Here is an 18,803-nt window from a genome sequence, read left to right on the forward strand (position 1 = left end):
CCAAGGGACTCTCAAGAGTCTTCACCAACACCATGGTTCAAAAGCATCAATTCTACAGCACTCAGCTTTCTTTATGGTCCAACTCTCACATCCATACATGACCACTGGAAAAACCATAGCTTTGACTAGACAGACGTTTGTCAGCAAAGTAATGTCTCTGCTTTTTAATATGCTATCTAGGTTGGTCATAGCTTTTCTTCCAAGGAGTAAGCGTCTTTTAATTTCATGGCTGCAGTCACCATCTGCAGCGATTTTGGAGCCCCCCAAAAATAAAGTCTGCCACTATTTCCATTGTTTCCCCATCTATTTGCCATGAAGTGATGGAACTGGATGCCATGATCTTAGTTTTCTGAATGTTGTTTTCAGCCAGCTTTTTCACTCTCTTTCACTTTCATCAAGAGGCTCTTTAGTTCCTCTTTGATTTCTGCCATAAGGGTGGTGTCATCTGCATGTCTGAGGTTATTGATGTTTCTCCCAGCAATCTTGATTCCAGCTTGTGCTTCATCCAGCCCAGCATTTCACATGATGTACTCTGCATATAAGTTAAATAAACAGGGTGACAACATGCAGCCTTGACATATTCCTTTCTCAATTTGGAACCAGTCTGTTTTTCCATGTCCAGTTCTAGCTGTTGCTTCTTGACCTGCAAACAGATTTCTCAGGAGGCAGGTCAGGTGGTCTGGTATTCCCATCTCTTTCAGAATTTTCCAGTTTGTTGTGATCCATATGTCAAAATGCTTTGACATAGTCAATAAAGCAGAAGTAGACATTTTTCTGGAACTCTCTTGCTTTTTCTGTGACCCAGCAGATGTTGGCAATTTGATTTCTGGTTCCTCTGCCTTTTCTAAATCCAGCTTGAAGATCTGGAAGTTCTTGGTTCCTGTACTGTTGAAGCCTCGCTTGGAGAATTTTGAGCATTACTTTGCTAGCATGTGAGATGAGTGCAAAAGAATCGCCTGTCAGTACAGGAAACATGGGTTCAGTTCCTGGGTCAGGAAGATTCCCTGGAGGAGGAAATGGCAACCCACTCCAGTATTCTTGCCTAGAAAATCTCATGGACAGAGAAGCCTGATGAAATATGTTCATGGGGTCACTAAGTGTTGGACAGGTCTTAGCGAGTAAACAAAAACAACAAATCCAGATGCCCGGGATACAAAAGTGAGTAATATTTGGTTCCTTCTTTTTCGGGGGTTAAGAATCTATTGGGGAGCAGCTAGATAAGAGGATGGTTAAGTAAAGGGAGAATTAGATAGAGACCACAAGTATTGTGATCATGTATTGCTATAAAGGCATCTTCTGCTCCTGCTGCTGCTAAGTTGCTTCAGTCGTGTCCAACTCTGTGCGACCCCATAGACAGCAGCCCACCAGACTCCCCCATCCCTGGGATTCTCCAGGCAAGAACACTGGAGTGGGTTGCCATTTCCTTCTCCAATGCATGAAAGTGAAAAGTGAAAGTGAAGCCACTCAGTCGTGTCCAACTGTTAGCGACCCCACAGACTGCAGCCCACCAGGCTCCTCCATCCATGGGATTTTCCAGGCAAGAGTACTGGAGTGGGGTGCCATTGCCTTCTAGTGGAGCACAAAGAAGGAGTATGTATCTAGATTGAACTGGTAGCTGCAATGTTAGAAAATAATTACTGGAGGAGGTGTATGAGCTGAATTTGAAGTAGTGACTTATTGGAAACAGTGGGGAGAAGGGCATTCCAGTTAAGGGGAGCACCAGCTCCCACACACAGCATCACCCACTACCACCACTGCTTTGGGAAGCTGAGACCTCTAGAATCAAAGCAGGAAAAAGTTGTTAAAATATGAGGTCTTAGATAACAAGTGATTGATTCAGGCCCGAGTGATCTGCCAAAGCATGCAGAATCACAAGGGACGGCAGCATACAGAATCCTGGACGTCAGAGGGCAGGACTGGTGGTGGGGAGCTTGTTTCCGATCCTTGGGAAAAGGCTGCTTTTCATACTGTTTCGGTCCATATGCTCGATATGGGCTGCTGCTGCTGCTGCTGCTGCTGCTGCTGCTGCTGCTAAGTAGCTTCAGTCATGTCCGATTCTCTGCGACCCCATAGACGGTAGCCCACCAGGCTCCCCCGTCCCTGGGATTCTCCAGGCAAGAGCACTGGAGTGGGTTGCCATTTCCTTCTCCAATGCATGAAAGTGAAAAGTGAAAGTGAAGTCGCTCAGTCGTGTCCAACTCTTAGTGACCCCATGGACTGCAGCCTACCAGGCTCCTCCATCCATGTGATTTTCCAGGCAAGAGTACTGAAGTGGGGTGCCATTGCCTGCTCCATGGGTATGGGCAGGTACCATCAAATATCCAGAAGCCTGTGCATGACATCCTCTCAATCTATCCGAAACTTCTCAGTGAACTCATCCAAATATTGAAGTACTTGTAAGCTCAGAGATATCAATGATCGTGTTATTTAAAATTGTAAATTAATGGCCTACAATAGGGAAAATGCTTCAAGAGGTTTGGAACAACTTCTGGGTGAACCGTTAAGTTCCATAGACATGGAAAATGATGATTCTGGAAATGGTGCAGTATGTGAAGAAAAAAAAAAACTTGTGAAAAAAATCATGATTTAAGCCTGCAGGAAAAATATTAATACTCAGAAAAAAAAAGTTAAACTGCTAATGTTTTTTCTCCGTTGTTTACATTTTATATCACATCCTTAGTTACTTTTATGATAATATTTTTTAATATAATGTAGCCCAAAGGTGAAATATAGCTTCCCTGGTGGCACCAGTGGTAAAGAACCTGCCTGCCAATGCAAGAGATGTCAGAGATGCAGGTTCGATCCCTGCGTCAGGTAGTTCCCCTCGAGGAGGGCCTGGCAACCCACTCCAGTATTCTTGCCTGGAGAATCCCATGGACAGAGGAACCTGGTGGGCTACAGTCCATGGAATCACAAAGAGTTGGACATTACTGAAGTGACAGCATGCACGCAAAGGTGAAATATGGGTGCTGATTAAGGAAGAAGCAAAGAACCCTAAATAAATAATCACCCTTTTGTACGTTTGTTTCCGATATTTCAGATTCCGCTTTCCCCCTAATTGTATTTCAGTTTGTGTGGTATATTTGTTTTGCTTGTTAAGTCTGTCCTGCGTCTTGCCCTTGCCCACACCCCTCTTCCCACCCTGGCTCTGTGGGATGCATTGTGATGTCTGCCTGCTAATTTTGCTGTGACTGGGGCTGGTGTCTGGTTGGTGATTCATGTTTGTTCCTAAGTTGTACATCTGTGTTGGTTGCTTTGAAACATGCCCCAGGGAATATGAAAGGCCCTTTGTCTCCCTGAAACTGCTTCTTTGCCCCCAGGGAATTCTTCTTTGGCTTCTGAATTCTGGCAAGCTCTTCTATGAATTTAGGCAGGGTAAAAAAGAAAAAAGGAAACAAAGGGAAGCAACAGGGAGAGAGTTTTAGGGTCTGGGTCTAGTCCCTGCTTACCTGGCAGGACCAAACCTCCTGGATACAAAAATTGGGGGGCACATGCTTTGTGACATCTACTTAAAAGGTAATACTTGTGGAGTTGTTTTCTTCCCACTAGGAGTTCCTGCCTGCAGCAGGAAAGAGGGCAGATTGAGCCCTGATGGAAACCCTCAATGGAAAAAGTTCTGAGAGTTTGGTAGGCATACCCACTTGGCAACTCTTCTAAGAGTTTAGCACAGATATACACAGAAGTGACATTCATAATATTTAATGACTGGTACCACATGGACACTGACCAACTAAATGGACACAGGCCACCGTGCTGAAGCTGGAGGCCCCCTGCTGTTCCAGACATCAACCCTTTAGTTACTGGATAACCAGGAGGTCCAGCAGCTCCTGGAGGGTCTGGGGGCAAGGGCTGGCTGCCAGCCGTTACCAAAGTATTTCAGTGTTTTAATACCAATTAAGGATATATAGACAGAGACCAAATGAATTACCGCATGGTTACTCATAGAAGTTCAAAGCTTATGCCCACTCTTAAGCTTTATGTAGTCCCATCTTTACCTATTAAGAGCCTGCCGTCTTTGTCTTAAAGAAGAGTTCAGAGCCGACGTCAAGACCTAGTCGTACTACAGGCTCCAGGTGGCACAAAGAAGTCCTTATCCACAAAGGAGCTCTTTATTTTGCTCAACGACTAGTATAGATCTCACCCAAGGGAAATTTGTAAGTCAGCTGACATTATATTTTCACTTGCTGCAATATATTTGCCTTACAACATAGGTTTACCTCCGGGCAGGCTGGCAAACAGGCTGAAATGTGTGAGTGATTGCCCACCTGCCTGCTTGCCTGCAGAGTCTGAAAGACCGTCCCATCCCAGACCATGAGCCTGCTGTGAAAATCCATCTGCAGTACCATGAAAGCCCAAATACATATATTGGATTGTTATGGCTCTTCCTTGTCCTTTTCATGGGAGATTCTCACTTGCTGCTTCTTATCAGACACCTAGAGTCTGTGGGTTGGCTAAAATCAGCAGCTTCTCGGAATGGTCTCTGGGGAAGCATTGTAACCCCGGATTCTCTCATTTCTTCTTTCCTTGTTTCAGTGAAACCTAAGCTTCAGCATAATTTGCTGCCTCCCCTGCCTTCACTCCAGATAACGGCCAGGGTTGCTCATAATCCGACTGACTCTCTACATACCAAACACAACTTTTGTCTGAATGTAGAGACTGAAAGGAAATTTCACTCTACCCAGAAAGCCATTCAGGAGCTCTGTGATTACAGAAGTCTGAGGTTGTAGAAGACTGAGTTGGAAAACTTGGATTTTCCAATTCTCCTTGCACATTTACTAACCTGCGCCTTCGTGCAGGCACTTAAAATCTCTCAAAGCCTCATCTTCCTCAAATGTAGAGTGGAATCATACTGTGGAGTTCACAGGGTCATAATAAGAGTTGTAAATGAAATAATAAATGAGAAAGCTATCTGTAAACTAAAAGCATCCACCACAAGAACATAGGCTGTAAGAACTAGTGAAGAAAAAGAATCACAAATGGAGAAATAAATCAAGGCAGCTGGATGACCACAGTAGTGGTCCAGCCTGGAAAAGAGAGCATCCTGTAACTTCTCCAACGCCTTTCTGCAGAGCGTTAGCTGGAGGGCAGTGAGTGGTCTAGAGAAATGCTAGGCAAGAGGGTTACTGCCAGTCTGAAGTTGTGCATGCAGGGAAAATATAGACAGGATGGTGGAAAGCATGGGAAAGACAAAGTACCCAAGGTAATACCAGGACTGGGAGAGACAAAATAGACAGAATGTCTACCGCTTCCTCCTGTGTGGTCATTGCTCAGAAATGGTTCAAATAAATCTGGACTTGAGGGTACCATTCCAGAGTGAAGGAGACTGACCAGAAATCTCAAAGATACTCCTCCTCTTGAGTCAATAGCTGCATCCTCTCTCCTCCAGAAAGAAAGCTCTGCTGCCCTGAAGGCCTATTTGGCATTATTAGATTAAAGTCTTTTTCTGTGCTTAAACTTGAGTATGAATGGTAAGTCGCAGACTGGGCCTCCCGTTTAATCAGCCAGTGGATATTTTCAGGATAGCACTTTGTTCCTAAAAACATTCAGAAATATGCACATTGTATCTTTAATGAGACTGCGATATTTATTTATGGCAGAAAGAAGTCTCCCAGCTAAGAAGACTCATTCGAGTGATAGCTGAGTGTCTGGCACTTAGAGCTGTGTTAGATGCTGTATCTGGAGTCGCTTATTATCACCAGTTCATTTTCTGAATTTGTTAAAGTTACTCATGCCTCTAAAAGGCCGTGGGACTTTGCGCTGGGGATCAAATCCTGGCTCCACTCTTTGCTAATGACTAAACTTCTGTGGACTGTTCCCTTTATATAAAATAGAGGATTAGATGACTTTTTATATAGAAGAGAATGAGAATGACTGCAGCTCAGAGCTGTTTGGAGATGTAAAACTTTCCGTGACCTGTGAAATGCTTTGTAACATGCCCGGCACGCGTGGTTCTCCGTGTCTGTATGTCAGGGGCCCTTCTTCCTGGCTCTCATGTGACTAGGTTTTTTTTCTTTCTCTTTAAGCTTTGATGTGGAAAATGGCCCTTCCCCAGGTCGGAGCCCACTGGACCCACAGGCCAGCTCTTCTTCTGGGCTGGTTCTTCATGCCACCTTCCCTGGGCACAGCCAGCGCAGAGAGTCCTTTCTGTACAGATCAGACAGCGACTATGACTTGTCACCAAAGGCGATGTCGAGAAACTCTTCACTTCCAAGTGAGCAGTAAGTACGAGCTGTCTGGCTCCCTGTCTCACACTTACTTCACCTTTAACACATCAGAGGAGCAACACTGTTCCCCTTTAACACAAGGGAAGAGGGAGAAAAAAAGTGAACAGGAGCAGAGAAGACAACGATAACCACCCTAAGGGCATATATGCTCTCTTGAGTGAGAAATGTATAGCTAGGATCCACAAGAGTGTTTGTTTACCTTAGGCACAGTGTTTGCTTTCCTTCTGTTATTGATACTTTTTTAAGCTTTTGATTTTATATTGGAGTAAAGCCAATCAACAATGTTGTGATAGTTTCAGGTGGACAGCAAAGGGACTAAGTCATATGTATGCAGGTATCCATTCTCCCCAGAACCTCCCTCCCATCTAGGCCACATAACATTGAGCAGAGTTTCCTGTGCTAAACAGTAGGACCATGTTAGTTATCCATTTTAAATATAGCACCTTGTACCCAAACTCCCTAAGTATCTCTTTCCCCTATTCTCCCCTCCCTGCTGAAGTTCATTCTCTAATACTTTAAAAAGAAAAAAAAAATTCAGCTTCATTTCCTGAACTGCTGAATCGTTTATGGCATGAGAACCTTAACACTTTTTTGCAAACCACAATCTAACTTTGCAAGGCATGCGCAGCTTACATCAGGCTACAGCAGAGAAGGAAAGGTGGTTGGTGACATGCAGCCTCTCTGAGTGGCCTTTTCTGGGTTACGTTTAGTAAACTGTCATCTAGTCACACGTCTGTGTCCCTTCTCTGGAACCTTGACACAATGCCCACTTATTGCCTGGCTCCTGGGTGAGACAGAACACACTTCCACCACCCTGTTAAGCGTGGCTGATGTTTCTGTTTTGCTGCTATTAACTGGAGATCTCTAATTTTTATATAAAGAACAGCGACAGGGTTGTGTTACTTATTTATTAAGCTTCTGAAACCAAATAAAATTGGACGATGGAATGCGAGCCTTAAAAGGTTTCTGGGCACACATACAATTGTTTTTAATATCATATGTTATAAAAATATCAGTAGCTCCCTAAAGTCTCCAGACTGGAAAATTCCACTGGGCTCTCCTCAGTTGTTGGAAAGGAAGCTAAAAAGGGTCACCCTTTTGTGAAAGGGGTACAGGGCATTTTAAACCTACCAATAAGATAATATGCCCAGGGCACTTCTGCCAGCTAATTTTAATAGAAGCATGTGCTCAGTTGCTCAGTCGTATCTGACTCTGAGATCATATAGACTGTAGCCTACCAGTCTCCTCTATTCGTAGAATTCTCCAAGCAAGAATACAGGAGTGAGTTGCCATTTCCTCCTGCAGGGGATTTTCCTGACCCAGGAATAGAACCCAAGTCTCCCGCATCTTTCGCATTGACAGGCGGATTCTTTACCATTGAGCCACCTAGAAAGCCCTTAACAGAAGCACTCCTGCACTAAAACATCTCAATCATTGGTGGACCAAAACTCATTCGGCTAATGTTTACTGACGCTCAGGGCTTCCCTTGTGGCTAAGCTGCTGAAGAATCTGCCTGCAATGAGGGAGACCTAGGTTCGATCCCTGGGTTGGGACGATCCCCTGGAGAAGGGAAAGGCTACCAACTCCAGTGTTCTGGACTGGAGTATTGCATGGAATGTGCAGTCCGTGGGGTCGCAGAGAGTCAGACACAACTGAGCAACTTTTACTTTCACTTTCTCTACTCAACCTCACCTATGTTCCAGGCAGTGTGCCAGGCTCTGGGAGTAAAAGATGAACAGAATAGTGGAAAAGTCACAGAGAAGTTAAAAAATAAATGCTATTTCTCAAAATGTTGCATGTTCTCAGGAAGGTTACAGTTACATAAGAAAGAGGAACTCTGGTGCTATGTGGAAGGAAGCATTCAGTGAGTGCATACCATGGAGCCCTGTTTATTTACATATGTTATCCTTTTTAATCTTTGCAACAGTCCTGTCAGGTGGCTGGACTGTTTATGTCTTCTCTATAGAGGATGAAACAGAGATTCTGAGAAGTTGCGAAACCTACCCCTCCCATATGACTCTGTACCATGCCATTATCCCTTGATGTAGATAAGACAGACAGTTTTGTACAGGCAAAACTTTTGCACTCTGCCTATGCTCTTCGAACTGCAAAGCAGAATCTCTACTAAGAGGTAGAAAACGTGAATGCAGGGTAGAGGTAACCTCTTTGCTGTAGATCACGTAGCGCTAAGGAAGTTTCTGACCAAGGCTCAGATGGGGACTTTGATAGTGAACATGCCTGGAATTCTCTCTTCCACCAAAACAAACGCCTTTCACCTTTCTTCTCCCTGAGCAGAAGATGTAGCAAGATGGAGGTAATTAGAGCTTCATTCACAGTGTTTCATGGGAGAAAGACTAACTTTGGACAGCAGCTAGTGGCTCCCCCAGACTCATGACAAACAGCTTGATGTGTCTCCGGGTCATTCAGAGGCTTCTCAGCAGATTCTAACCAAATTTCAAATTAAACTTCACCAATTCCTTACTTACAATCAAAAGGTGATAGTAATTTTGGCCTTGAAGAGATCTTAAAGATCACAGTTCATCATGTTTGGGAACACATGTACACCCGTGGTGGATTCATGTCAATGTATGGCAAAACCAATACAGTATTGTAAAGTAAAATAAGGTAAAAAAAAAAAAAAAAAGATCACAGTTCAACTCAGTCTATAGCTGTAGAAACAGACACCTAGTTCTGAATGACTCTGCATCTAGGGTCCCTAATATTAATGGTTTTCAGTTTTATCAACCAGCAAAAATTTCCCCTAGCTTTGGAACCTATATAGTGTTGCCAACTTTAAGATTTAGACAGGTAAGAATTATATATGCAAGATAACTAGTATCATTCTCACTTAAAAAAAAAAAAACTTCAAAACAAACATAGGGCACATTTTCAAAATAAAGAATAGTCCTTCCCAAGAAAACATATTTGACAACATGATCTCATCCTGTCAAAGATACTGATAACAAGATATATTAACATTTTTGAGTGAATAAAAATAGCACACAATGTTGTTTTGCAAATATTTCAACATGACAGTAAAACTTTCATATATATTTGTCAGTTTAGGAATTTATATTTCTCAACACAGCAAGAAGTAGGACTTGAATATCCAGATTCTTCTGGAATTTCATTTTATCAGGACTACGTTGGAAAATCCAGTTTTAGACAGGTGTGTGCTGAGTCTCTTCAGTCCTGTCCAACTCTTTGTGACCCCATGGACCATAGCCCACCAGGCCCCTCTGTCCCTGGAATTCTCCAGGCAAGAATACTGGAGTGGATTTCCATTTCCTTCCCCAGGGAGTTTTCCCAATCCAGGGATCAAACCTGGGTCTCCTGTATTATAGGCAGATTTACATGGGTATCTTGAGCTAAACTGAAGTCATTCTCTCAAAGCTATTTGACCCAACTATTACTCTTCAGGATGACTTGACATAAATAGAGGAACCACAGTCCCTGAACCTCTTGCTGCTTCTCCTGCCTCCTATTCACAAAGTCAAGAGAAAGAAGGACAATAATAGAGCTGGAATCTTCACGTGAAGGCTGTGGGGTGAGGGCTGCAGCGTGTTCCTCACTCAGGAGTCCTCATATCCAGCACGGAACAGTCATGAATTTACATAAGAGGTAGAACATCCTGCACAATTCCTCGGCATTAAATCTTAACAGCAGAGACAATGCTGTCTTTTTACAGCTTTTCGTCTGAACTCTTTCAGGAGGAAAAATATAGGCAGGGAGAATGAATGAACAGATGACTAAGTAAAAATGTGAATGGAAAACTAAAAGTGGCTTTAACATACAGCAACAAAAGAGAGACTGAAGTAAGGGTTTCTAGTAAAGAAAACTAGATGACCATTGGAGCCCAAAAGGAAATTCCCCATGCTAGATGTGGCAATAATTTATTGGTCTCTGTTCAGTTCCTGTGTTGTAGTCATCTTTAATGGAGTGTGTCTATATACCAAGGTACAGATTTCCCTAAGGGAGCATAAAGTAGGGAGGCTAGTTTATATTGTCCAAAACTTTGGAGGAACCAACCTGGGCAGGACCAGCTTTTGATTATCCACCAGTAAAGCTGCAGGGAAGGAAGATCCCTGTTTCCTTTATTTAGTCATCCTATGTGCAGTCTTATACAGACAAGTTTTTAAAGCTACTGTTGATGTGAAAAGTGATCTCTAGAGAGAGCAGTCACGGGAAATGAGATCTGAAAACCAAGAGGAGAAGTAGAAATAACAGCCCACTTAAATTTAAGACCTGTTTATTGATGGGCTATCAAAAAAATACAATGTGGTATCTAAGACTTGAGTTACAGCCATTATACCTACTGGCACCATAACTTTAAGAAACTGAATGTTTTTCATAGTGTCTAAATTATCTATAAATAAAAGCACACATTTATTAAGCATTTCCTATATACTCTTTAAAGTATTTACATATTTTAACTCATTTATTCCCCTTAATGCGTGAATACTATAATTCAGTATTGTAGGACTATCATTGTTTTGGTACTGTAATTTTCTTGGTGGTACTGTGACTGTCTTGGTACTATAATTGCCTTGTCTTAAAGAGAACACTGGAGCACAGAGGAGTTAAGTAAATTACCCAGTAAACAGGGAAACACAACTCAAATTCAGGGAATCTAGATGACTAAACCATGTGGATATTCAGTACACAAACAGACTAAATAATGATGAAAAATAAAAATAATGATACAAATCTCTACTCTGCCTACCTTTCCAGCTATTACAAAAATTATATCCATCCTTTCTTTGAACAAAAATTTGCTTACATTTAGACACCTTGCAAGCAAATGAGACATCTTCTGTGTCTTCAAGGGAGCTAAAGTATTAGTAAGTCAATGTGCTGTGCTTAGTCACTCAGTCGTGTCCTACCCTCTGCGATCCCATGGACTGTAGCCCACCAGCCTCCTCTGTCCATGGAATTCTCCAGACAAGAATACTGGAGTGGGTTGCCATGCCCTCCTCCAGGGGATCTTCCCCACCCAGGGATCAAACCTGGGTCTGCCGCATTGCAGGCAGATTCTTTACTGACTGAGCCAAGTCAGTAGACAGCTGTAAGACCTTCAGAAAAGGGCAGTGGTCGAAAGGGATGCCCAGGACTTTGAGAGATCTGGCCTGGCAAAGTGAGAGGCCTACTTTGAGGAATTACAGCTAAGCTAGAGAAATTACAGCTAAGCTAGAGGAATTAGCAGAAGGGTGTGCAGGAATAAGGGCCATGTGCTCACCAACTCTAGTTCTCAAGAATGCTTTGGGGAACCGCAGCTCAGTGTGGCTCAGGCAAAGAATGTGAAAGGATGAGGAAGTGGTGAGAGACACGCTAGAGAAGTAAGCAGGACCCTCACCAGGAAGGGCCTGTGTGAGGACTTAGCATTTATGCTGCAGGCAAGCAGCCTGGAGCTACTAAAGGCTTTTAAGCAGAAAAATACAAATCAGACAAAAGTTTTTGAAAGATAACTCTGATTAACAGTTTGGAGGGTGGACAAAACCTAAAGCTATTTCCAAGAGCCAAATGGGAGGGGCTTTGGTAATTTATATAATAAAGGATGGGATTCTATGTTAGAACAGATCTAGTGGGCAATTAATAAATATTTGCAAGTTAGGATCCACAGATGGTGGTGGTTGACTGTGGGATGAGAGAGAGGCAGGTTTCAGCCTTGACCAACAAGATCAGTGCTTACACCATTCCCTAGGGTCAAGAACATTCCCTTACCACATGAAATAAGACACATGAAAATGCTTTGTAAACTGTAAAGTACAATATAAATATTAGTACTCTTGATTTTAATGGGGGCAGAAATGACTGTCTTAAAGAAGTTCTCACCAGTTGGAAAGATAGACATGCAATTCTTTAATTGTAATAATGATGATACCTACTCCTAATGAGAGTAACTGTAACAGATAGCAAAAGTGCTTTTATGTGCCAAGCACTGTTGTAAGAGTGGTACATACGTAATAACGCATTTAAATCTCACAACATGTTGTGAGAGGCATAGAGTGGTTGCCTAAAGGCCCACAGTGTGTAATAGTGCAGCTGAGAAGCAAACCAAAAGCCATCTGGCTGCAAAAGCTGTACTCTTCACTACAGTATAGTCTGTTTCTCTAAGACAGCCTAAAATCAATGTTACAAAAAAAAGTACAAGTAAAATTCTGCATGTAGATAGGAAACAGAGAAAGGTGAAACTGATAAAATCCAGAGTGTAGCAGTAGGAAGAAGCATTTTTGCTTTCTATAAAAGTGTTTCATTGTTGAAAGCAGATCCACACTCAAGACTCACAGAGCTGTTTAGTTGCTAAGCTGTGTCCCAAATACCATGGACTATAGCCTGCCAGGCTCCTCTGTCCATGGGATCTTCCAGGCAAGAATACTGGAGTGGGTTGCCATTTCCTTCCAGGAAATGGGCATCTCCCTGACCCAGGAATCAAACCCAAGCCTCCAGCATCTGCAGGCAGATTCTGTATCACTGAGCCACCTGGGAAGCCTATTAAGACCCTCAGAGTACTCGGCTCCATTTAGCCTACAGAAATGTAATGTGCTGGGTTTGTCGCTAGATGGCGCTCATGCCATGGTTCTGAATATCTGGTATTGTTCCTGTGGGATATTGCCCTCTCTAGTGGTTTGGGCAACTAACAACTGCATCAGTTTCTATAACCAATCAAGTATTTTGTTATATTCATGCCCTTTTCTTATCCATATATCAAATTATGATTTTAAACATTTGGACTAGTTTTATAAATTATCTGGCTGTACTCAAATAGAAGGGTTTTTTTTTTTGTTTTCTTATCTACAGATTATCTGATCGTTTCTATAGCAGTTACTGTCTTACATACAACATTAGCTTTTACAGTTCAAATTCTGAGACCCAGTGCTCAGGATCTGAAAATTCATCCCTTGCCTCTGAATGTTCTACTGTCATAAATTTCAGAAGTTCTGTAATAATAAACTGATTTTGACATGGGGCCCTCTCTGAATTTTTTTAGTTCAGTTCATTTCAGTTGAGCCGCTCAGTCATGTCCAACTCTTTGCGATCCCATGGACTGCAGCACACCAGGCCTCCCTGTTCATCACCAACTCCTGGAGTTGACTCAGACTCATGTCCATTGAGTTGGTGATGCCATCCAGCCATCTCATCCTCTGTTGTCCCCTTCTCCTTCTGCCCTCAATCTTTCCCAGCATCAGGGTCTTTTCAAATGAGTCAGTTCTTTGCATCAGGTGGCCAAAGTATTGGAGGTTCAGCTTCACCATCAGTCCTTCCAATGAATATTCAGGACTGATCCCCCTTAGGATAGACTGGTTGGGTCTCCTTGCAGTCCAAGGGACTCTCAAGAGTCTTCTCCAACAACACAGTTCAAAAGTATCAATTCTTAGGCACTCAGTTTTCTTTATAGTCTTACTCTCACAACCATACATGACTACTGGAAAAATCGTAGCTTTGGCTAGACTTACCTTTGTTAGCAAAGTATTGTCTCTGCTTTTTAATATGCTGTCTAGGTTGATCATAACTTTTCTTCCAAAAAGCAAGTGTCTTTTAATTTCATGGCTGCAGTCACCATCTGCAGTGATTTCGGAGCTCAAAAAAATAAAGTCTGTCACTGTGTCCATTCTTTCCACATCTATTTGCCATGAAGTGATGGGATCAGATGCCATGATCTTAGTTCTCTGAATGTTGAGCTTGGGCTACCTGCTGTGGGCCCATGCCTGAGCTCCACACCAGCTGAGCCCGCGTTGGCCCAGGCTTCACACTCGCTCACTGTCTTTGAATTTTTTAACCTCCCTTTAATCATTAGTTTGTAGAGTTTTAGTAGCTCCCTATTCATGCAACAGTATATCAGCTTTTGGCACTATTTCTGTGTGAAATTTGCTCATATTATTTAACTTTTGTTAGGAATTTAGATTCCAGAAATCCAGGACCCATAGTTGATCTACTTAAGTCTAACACTATCACCATATTCCCAACTCACCCGGATGTCTTCTGAACAATGTGAACTTCACAGCAGAAATCTGAACAAATAGTAGGTTATTTCACCCATCTGAAGTTCATCCCCCCAAAAAACACTTGGGAAGGGGCAATTCTTGTAACATCTCACCACCCTGCACTTATTACAACTGCATGTCTCTTCACTCTTACTGTCTCTCGTTTTCTCTCCTCTCTAAGAACCCTGAGGTTCTTCCTTCGGATCTCTCTATATACTCCCATCCACGAAGCCACTCTCTGCCATTGCTTCAGCGGTCCCCACTGTTGTAAGTAAGTCCTAAACCTCTAGCTCTAATCCCCGTATTTTAGTCTTCCCACTTGCTGTTTCCACCAGGATATCGATGAGTATCTTAAAACTCAACGTGTGAGGAAGTGACACACCTCCTCCAGCTCCTCCTCACTTTTTCGTTTCTACTCATGACTTCGATATTTTCCCAGAAACCTGTTCTAAAAATGAAAATAGTGTTTCTTTATGAACCCTATCCAACTAATGCCAAGTCCTTGGCAACACGTTCAGGGGCTCTTCCAGTTGTCTTTGCTTGTTTCTTCCTCTGCCTCACCAAAGTCTTCTCATCTGGGTGACAGCAACGTCCTTCCAACCGCCCTTCTCGGCTCTGTCCTCGCTCCTGTCTATCTCTCATGCCCATAGCATTTTGCTTTCTAAAGCGCTTTTCTGTTCACCTATCTCACCGCAAACCTCATCTCTTCTGCAGAGTTAAGCACCTATTCCACAACCGTTGTTCACAATGTCCATAATATGAGTGTGGGGGACCTTCAAGTATTGTCCTCTGCAAATGTCTGTCATGTACTCAGCTCTGTCCAAACAACCACCAAGCATCTCCAGGTCCAGTATTTTCCCATTTCAGGACCTCTATTCTTGTATTGCTCTCATTAGAAGCATCTACCATCCCTACCTTTTAAAGCCAATACTTGCAAATTCATCTTGAATACCACCTGTTCAATCAAGCCTTTCCTACCTTGTCTGATCCGTAATTATCAGTTCTCCTTTGTACATTCATTAAGTATCAATTGTTCGTATTCTCATTCTATATTTATATGATTTATACTATCTACTGCAGTGTTTTGGATTTTTTTTTTGTCTCCTGTTTTAATTTTAGGGGATCATGAACTCTGTCAACCATGAATTTAACCATGCAGGGCCATCAAAAAATAGGAAAACAGAATGGTTAGAAGCACAGATTTTGGAAATCCAATAGTTTTAGTTCTTCCACTTATTAGCTATGTGCTGGTTAAGCAATGGTTTACCTACTCTGAGCATTGATATTATCTATAAAATAGGCCTAAGATTAGCTGCTTCAAGTCTCCTTACAAGAGTTAAGTGAGGTTTCATGGAGGGCCTGACAGATGGTAATCACTCAAAGAGTGCTTAGTCTTGTCAGTGTTCTTTTTATCGTCACTGTACAAAGCAAATGCACAGAAAGTTTCCTGGATGACATTGAAGGGGGACTTCTAGCTAAAGACCACAGCAGAAAGGAAAATATTGTACTAAATGAAGCCCTAAAATAAAAACTCACACTAGAGAAGAGGTCCCCAAGGATACAGGTGTTATCCAAGCCTGGATCCCAAGGCCTCCCCTGATGCCTGGTGCTGGGCAGGTGCTTAATAACCATTGGTTGCACTCCCATAGCTAGCGAATAAGTGCCATATTTGTGCAGTGATCGATGATACAAAGCAGATGATCAGACAGTGAAGGAAACTCATTGTCCACTACCTTCTGCGCAATTTATGATTCACACTCTGATAGCAAATTGGCCCGATTGTGTGTCTACAGCTCAGGCCAGTGTGTCCTCTAATGGTTTTAATGGAGATCTTGCTATGTGGATTTAAGAAGATTTATCAAGGCCTGTTCCAGAGAGAGAAGTCTCCTGAAAACGCATTTCTGCATATTCCCAAATACAAAATTTATGTGGCTCAGCTCAATCAAATCTTTGGGACAACGTGAGAGACAATGATATGATAATAGGTTCAATCCCTACACTCCCTTAAAAGCTTTTCCTTGGGTACTTTAAGAAAAAAGTTATATTAAAAACAAAAGTAATGGGATTCCCAGACAAAAATCTGTGTTTAAATGGCATTAAGGCTGTGGTTCAAATCAACAAAAGCCAGGAAATCCAAAGTTAACCTTTATCCAGACTGTTAGGCCATTTTTTCCAGCTCTGTGTATGCCTGTGAGCAGCCCTCCCTTTGAATTTCCTGGCTCTGGTGACCAAAATCCACAAATCGCTTTGAATTACAGTTCTCCAGATCTGCTGTTTAATGAGAATATACCCTGAAGATATAAACTTACTTGCAAGTGTTTTTATGTGTAGCCACTGTAAATCTAGGAGCTATGAACCTGGTGGGTTTTTTTTTTTTTTTCTTTCAAGTTCCTGAAATTCCCATCTCTGCCTAAATCAGTCCTGCCTTATATCCAGGTAGAATGACTTGTCTAACATTTGTGCTGCTAACACCGAAGAAGTTTCATGACAGTTTATGTGTCATAGTTATAATGCAAATACATATTAAAGTATTTTTTTTCTCTCTTTTCACCAGACATGGAGATGACTTGATTGTAACACCTTTTGCCCAGGTATGTATCATGCTGGCCTGGCTCATTCTCACTCTGCCCCTGGGTGTAGTTTCTAAGAGTGGTCTGTGAACCTACCTAGCCCTCTCCTTTTGTTCCTAACCACTCCTAACTGTGGAAATATTTTCCTTTTAGGTCCTTGCCAGCTTGCGAAGTGTGAGAAACAACTTCACTCTGCTGACAAACCTTCATGGAACATCCAATAAGTAAGCACACACATTTGTGAAGTTGTGAATCCCTTCCAAAAGGTGAAACACTGCATAGCACTAACACACACAGACACACAACTTAACACTAATGAATGGACATTTGTCCTCCGAGCTAGGTTAGGATACATGGTAACATTTGAAAGTAGGATGGATCACCATAGTATTTTAGAACTGGTATCACTTCATGGCAAATAGATGGGGAAACAGTAGAAACAGTGGCTGTCTTTATTTTTCTGGGCTCCAAAATGCAGATGGTGATTGCGGCCATGAAGTTAAAAGACGCTTACTCCTTGGAAGGAAAGTTATGACCAACCTAGACAGCATATTGAAAAGCAGAGACGTTACTTTGTCAACAAAGGTCCGTCTAGTCAAGGCTATGGTTTTTCCAAATGCTGTGTTTTTTCCAATAGTCATGTATGGATGTGAGAGTTGGATTATAAAGAAAGCTGAGTGCCAAAGAATTGATGCTTTTGAACTATGGTGTTGGAGAAGACTTTTGAAAGTCCCTTGGACAGCAAGGAGACCCAACCAGTCCATCTTAAAGGAAATCAGTCCTGAATATTCATTGGAAGGACTGATGGTGAAGCTGAAACTCCAATACTTCAGCCACCTGATGCAAAGAGTTGACTCACTGGGAAGACTCTGATGCTGGGAAGGACTGAGGGCAGGAGGAGAAGGGGACGACAAAGGATGAGATGGGTGGGTGGCATCTCTGACTCTATGGACATGAGTTTGAGTAAACTCTGGGAGTTGGTGATGGACAGGGAGGCCTGGCGTGCTGTGGTTCAGGGAGTCGCAAAGAGTTGGACAAGACTGAGTGACTGAACTGAAGATGTTAGAAATTAGTCCAGATCTTATTAATCTTTGTATCTTTAACACTTAGTAGACAAGAGTTTAACAAATGAAAGGATGAGGGTTTTTTTTTTCCTTTTTCTTTTTGTATTTACTGCTTGAAAATATGAATCAGTTCAGTTCAGTTCAATTGCTCAGTCGTGTCCGACTCTTTGCAACCTCATGAATTGCAGCACGCCAGGCCTCCCTGTCCATCACCAACTCCCGGAGTTTACACAAACTCATGTCCATTGAGTCTGAGATGCCATCCAGCCATCTCATCCTCTATCGTCCCCTTCTCCTCCTGCCCCCAATCCCTCCCAGCATCAGGGTCTTTTCAAATGAGTCAACTCTTCCTATGAGGTGGCCAAAGTATTGGAGTTTCAGCTTGAGCATCAGTCCTTCAGTGAACACCCAAGACTGATCTCCTTTAGAATGGACTGGTTTGATCTCCTTGTAGTCCAAGGGACTCTCAGGAGTCTTCTCCAACACCACAGTTCAAAAGCACCAAATCTTCGGTGCTCAGCTTTCTTCACAGTCCAACTCTCACATCCATATATGACCACTAGAAAAACTATAGCCTTGACTAGACGGACCTTTGTTGGCAAAGTAATGTCTCTGCTTTTTAATATGCTGTCTAGGTTGGTCATAGCTTTCCTTCCAAGGAGTAAGCATCTTTTAATATCATGGCTGCAATCACCATCTGCAGTGATTTTGGAGCCCCAAAAAGTCTGACACTGTTTCCACTGTTTCCCCATCTATTTCCCATGAAGTGATGGGACCAAATGCCATGATCTTAGTTTTCTGAATGTTGAGCTTTAAGCCAACTTTTTCACTCTCCTCTTTTACTGTCATCAAGAGGCTTTTTAGTCTCTCTTCACTTTCTGCCATAAGGGTGGTGTCATCTAAGATATATGAATACTCATCAGTAAATACCATAAATTCTATTAAAATTCTTTTGGATTAAGC

At 42.4% G+C, this 18,803-nt stretch overlaps 1 protein-coding gene across 2 annotated transcripts in view; it reads left to right on the forward strand.

Annotated features, from left to right (window-relative positions):
* Window positions 1–18,803, forward strand: part of PDE4B (phosphodiesterase 4B) — a 663,597-nt gene that overhangs the window by 505,606 nt on the left and 139,188 nt on the right. For both annotated transcript variants that reach the window (XM_069593925.1, XM_069593935.1), the window contains 3 exons: window positions 6,024–6,218; window positions 16,761–16,797; window positions 16,930–17,000. In XM_069593925.1, coding sequence (XP_069450026.1) covers window positions 6,024–6,218; window positions 16,761–16,797; window positions 16,930–17,000 — 303 coding nt within the window. The remainder of the gene's footprint in view (window positions 1–6,023; window positions 6,219–16,760; window positions 16,798–16,929; window positions 17,001–18,803) is intronic.

The sequence above is a fragment of the Ovis canadensis genome, chromosome 1 (assembly GCF_042477335.2).
Source record: "Ovis canadensis isolate MfBH-ARS-UI-01 breed Bighorn chromosome 1, ARS-UI_OviCan_v2, whole genome shotgun sequence".
Classification (NCBI taxonomy): Eukaryota; Metazoa; Chordata; class Mammalia; order Artiodactyla; family Bovidae; genus Ovis; species Ovis canadensis.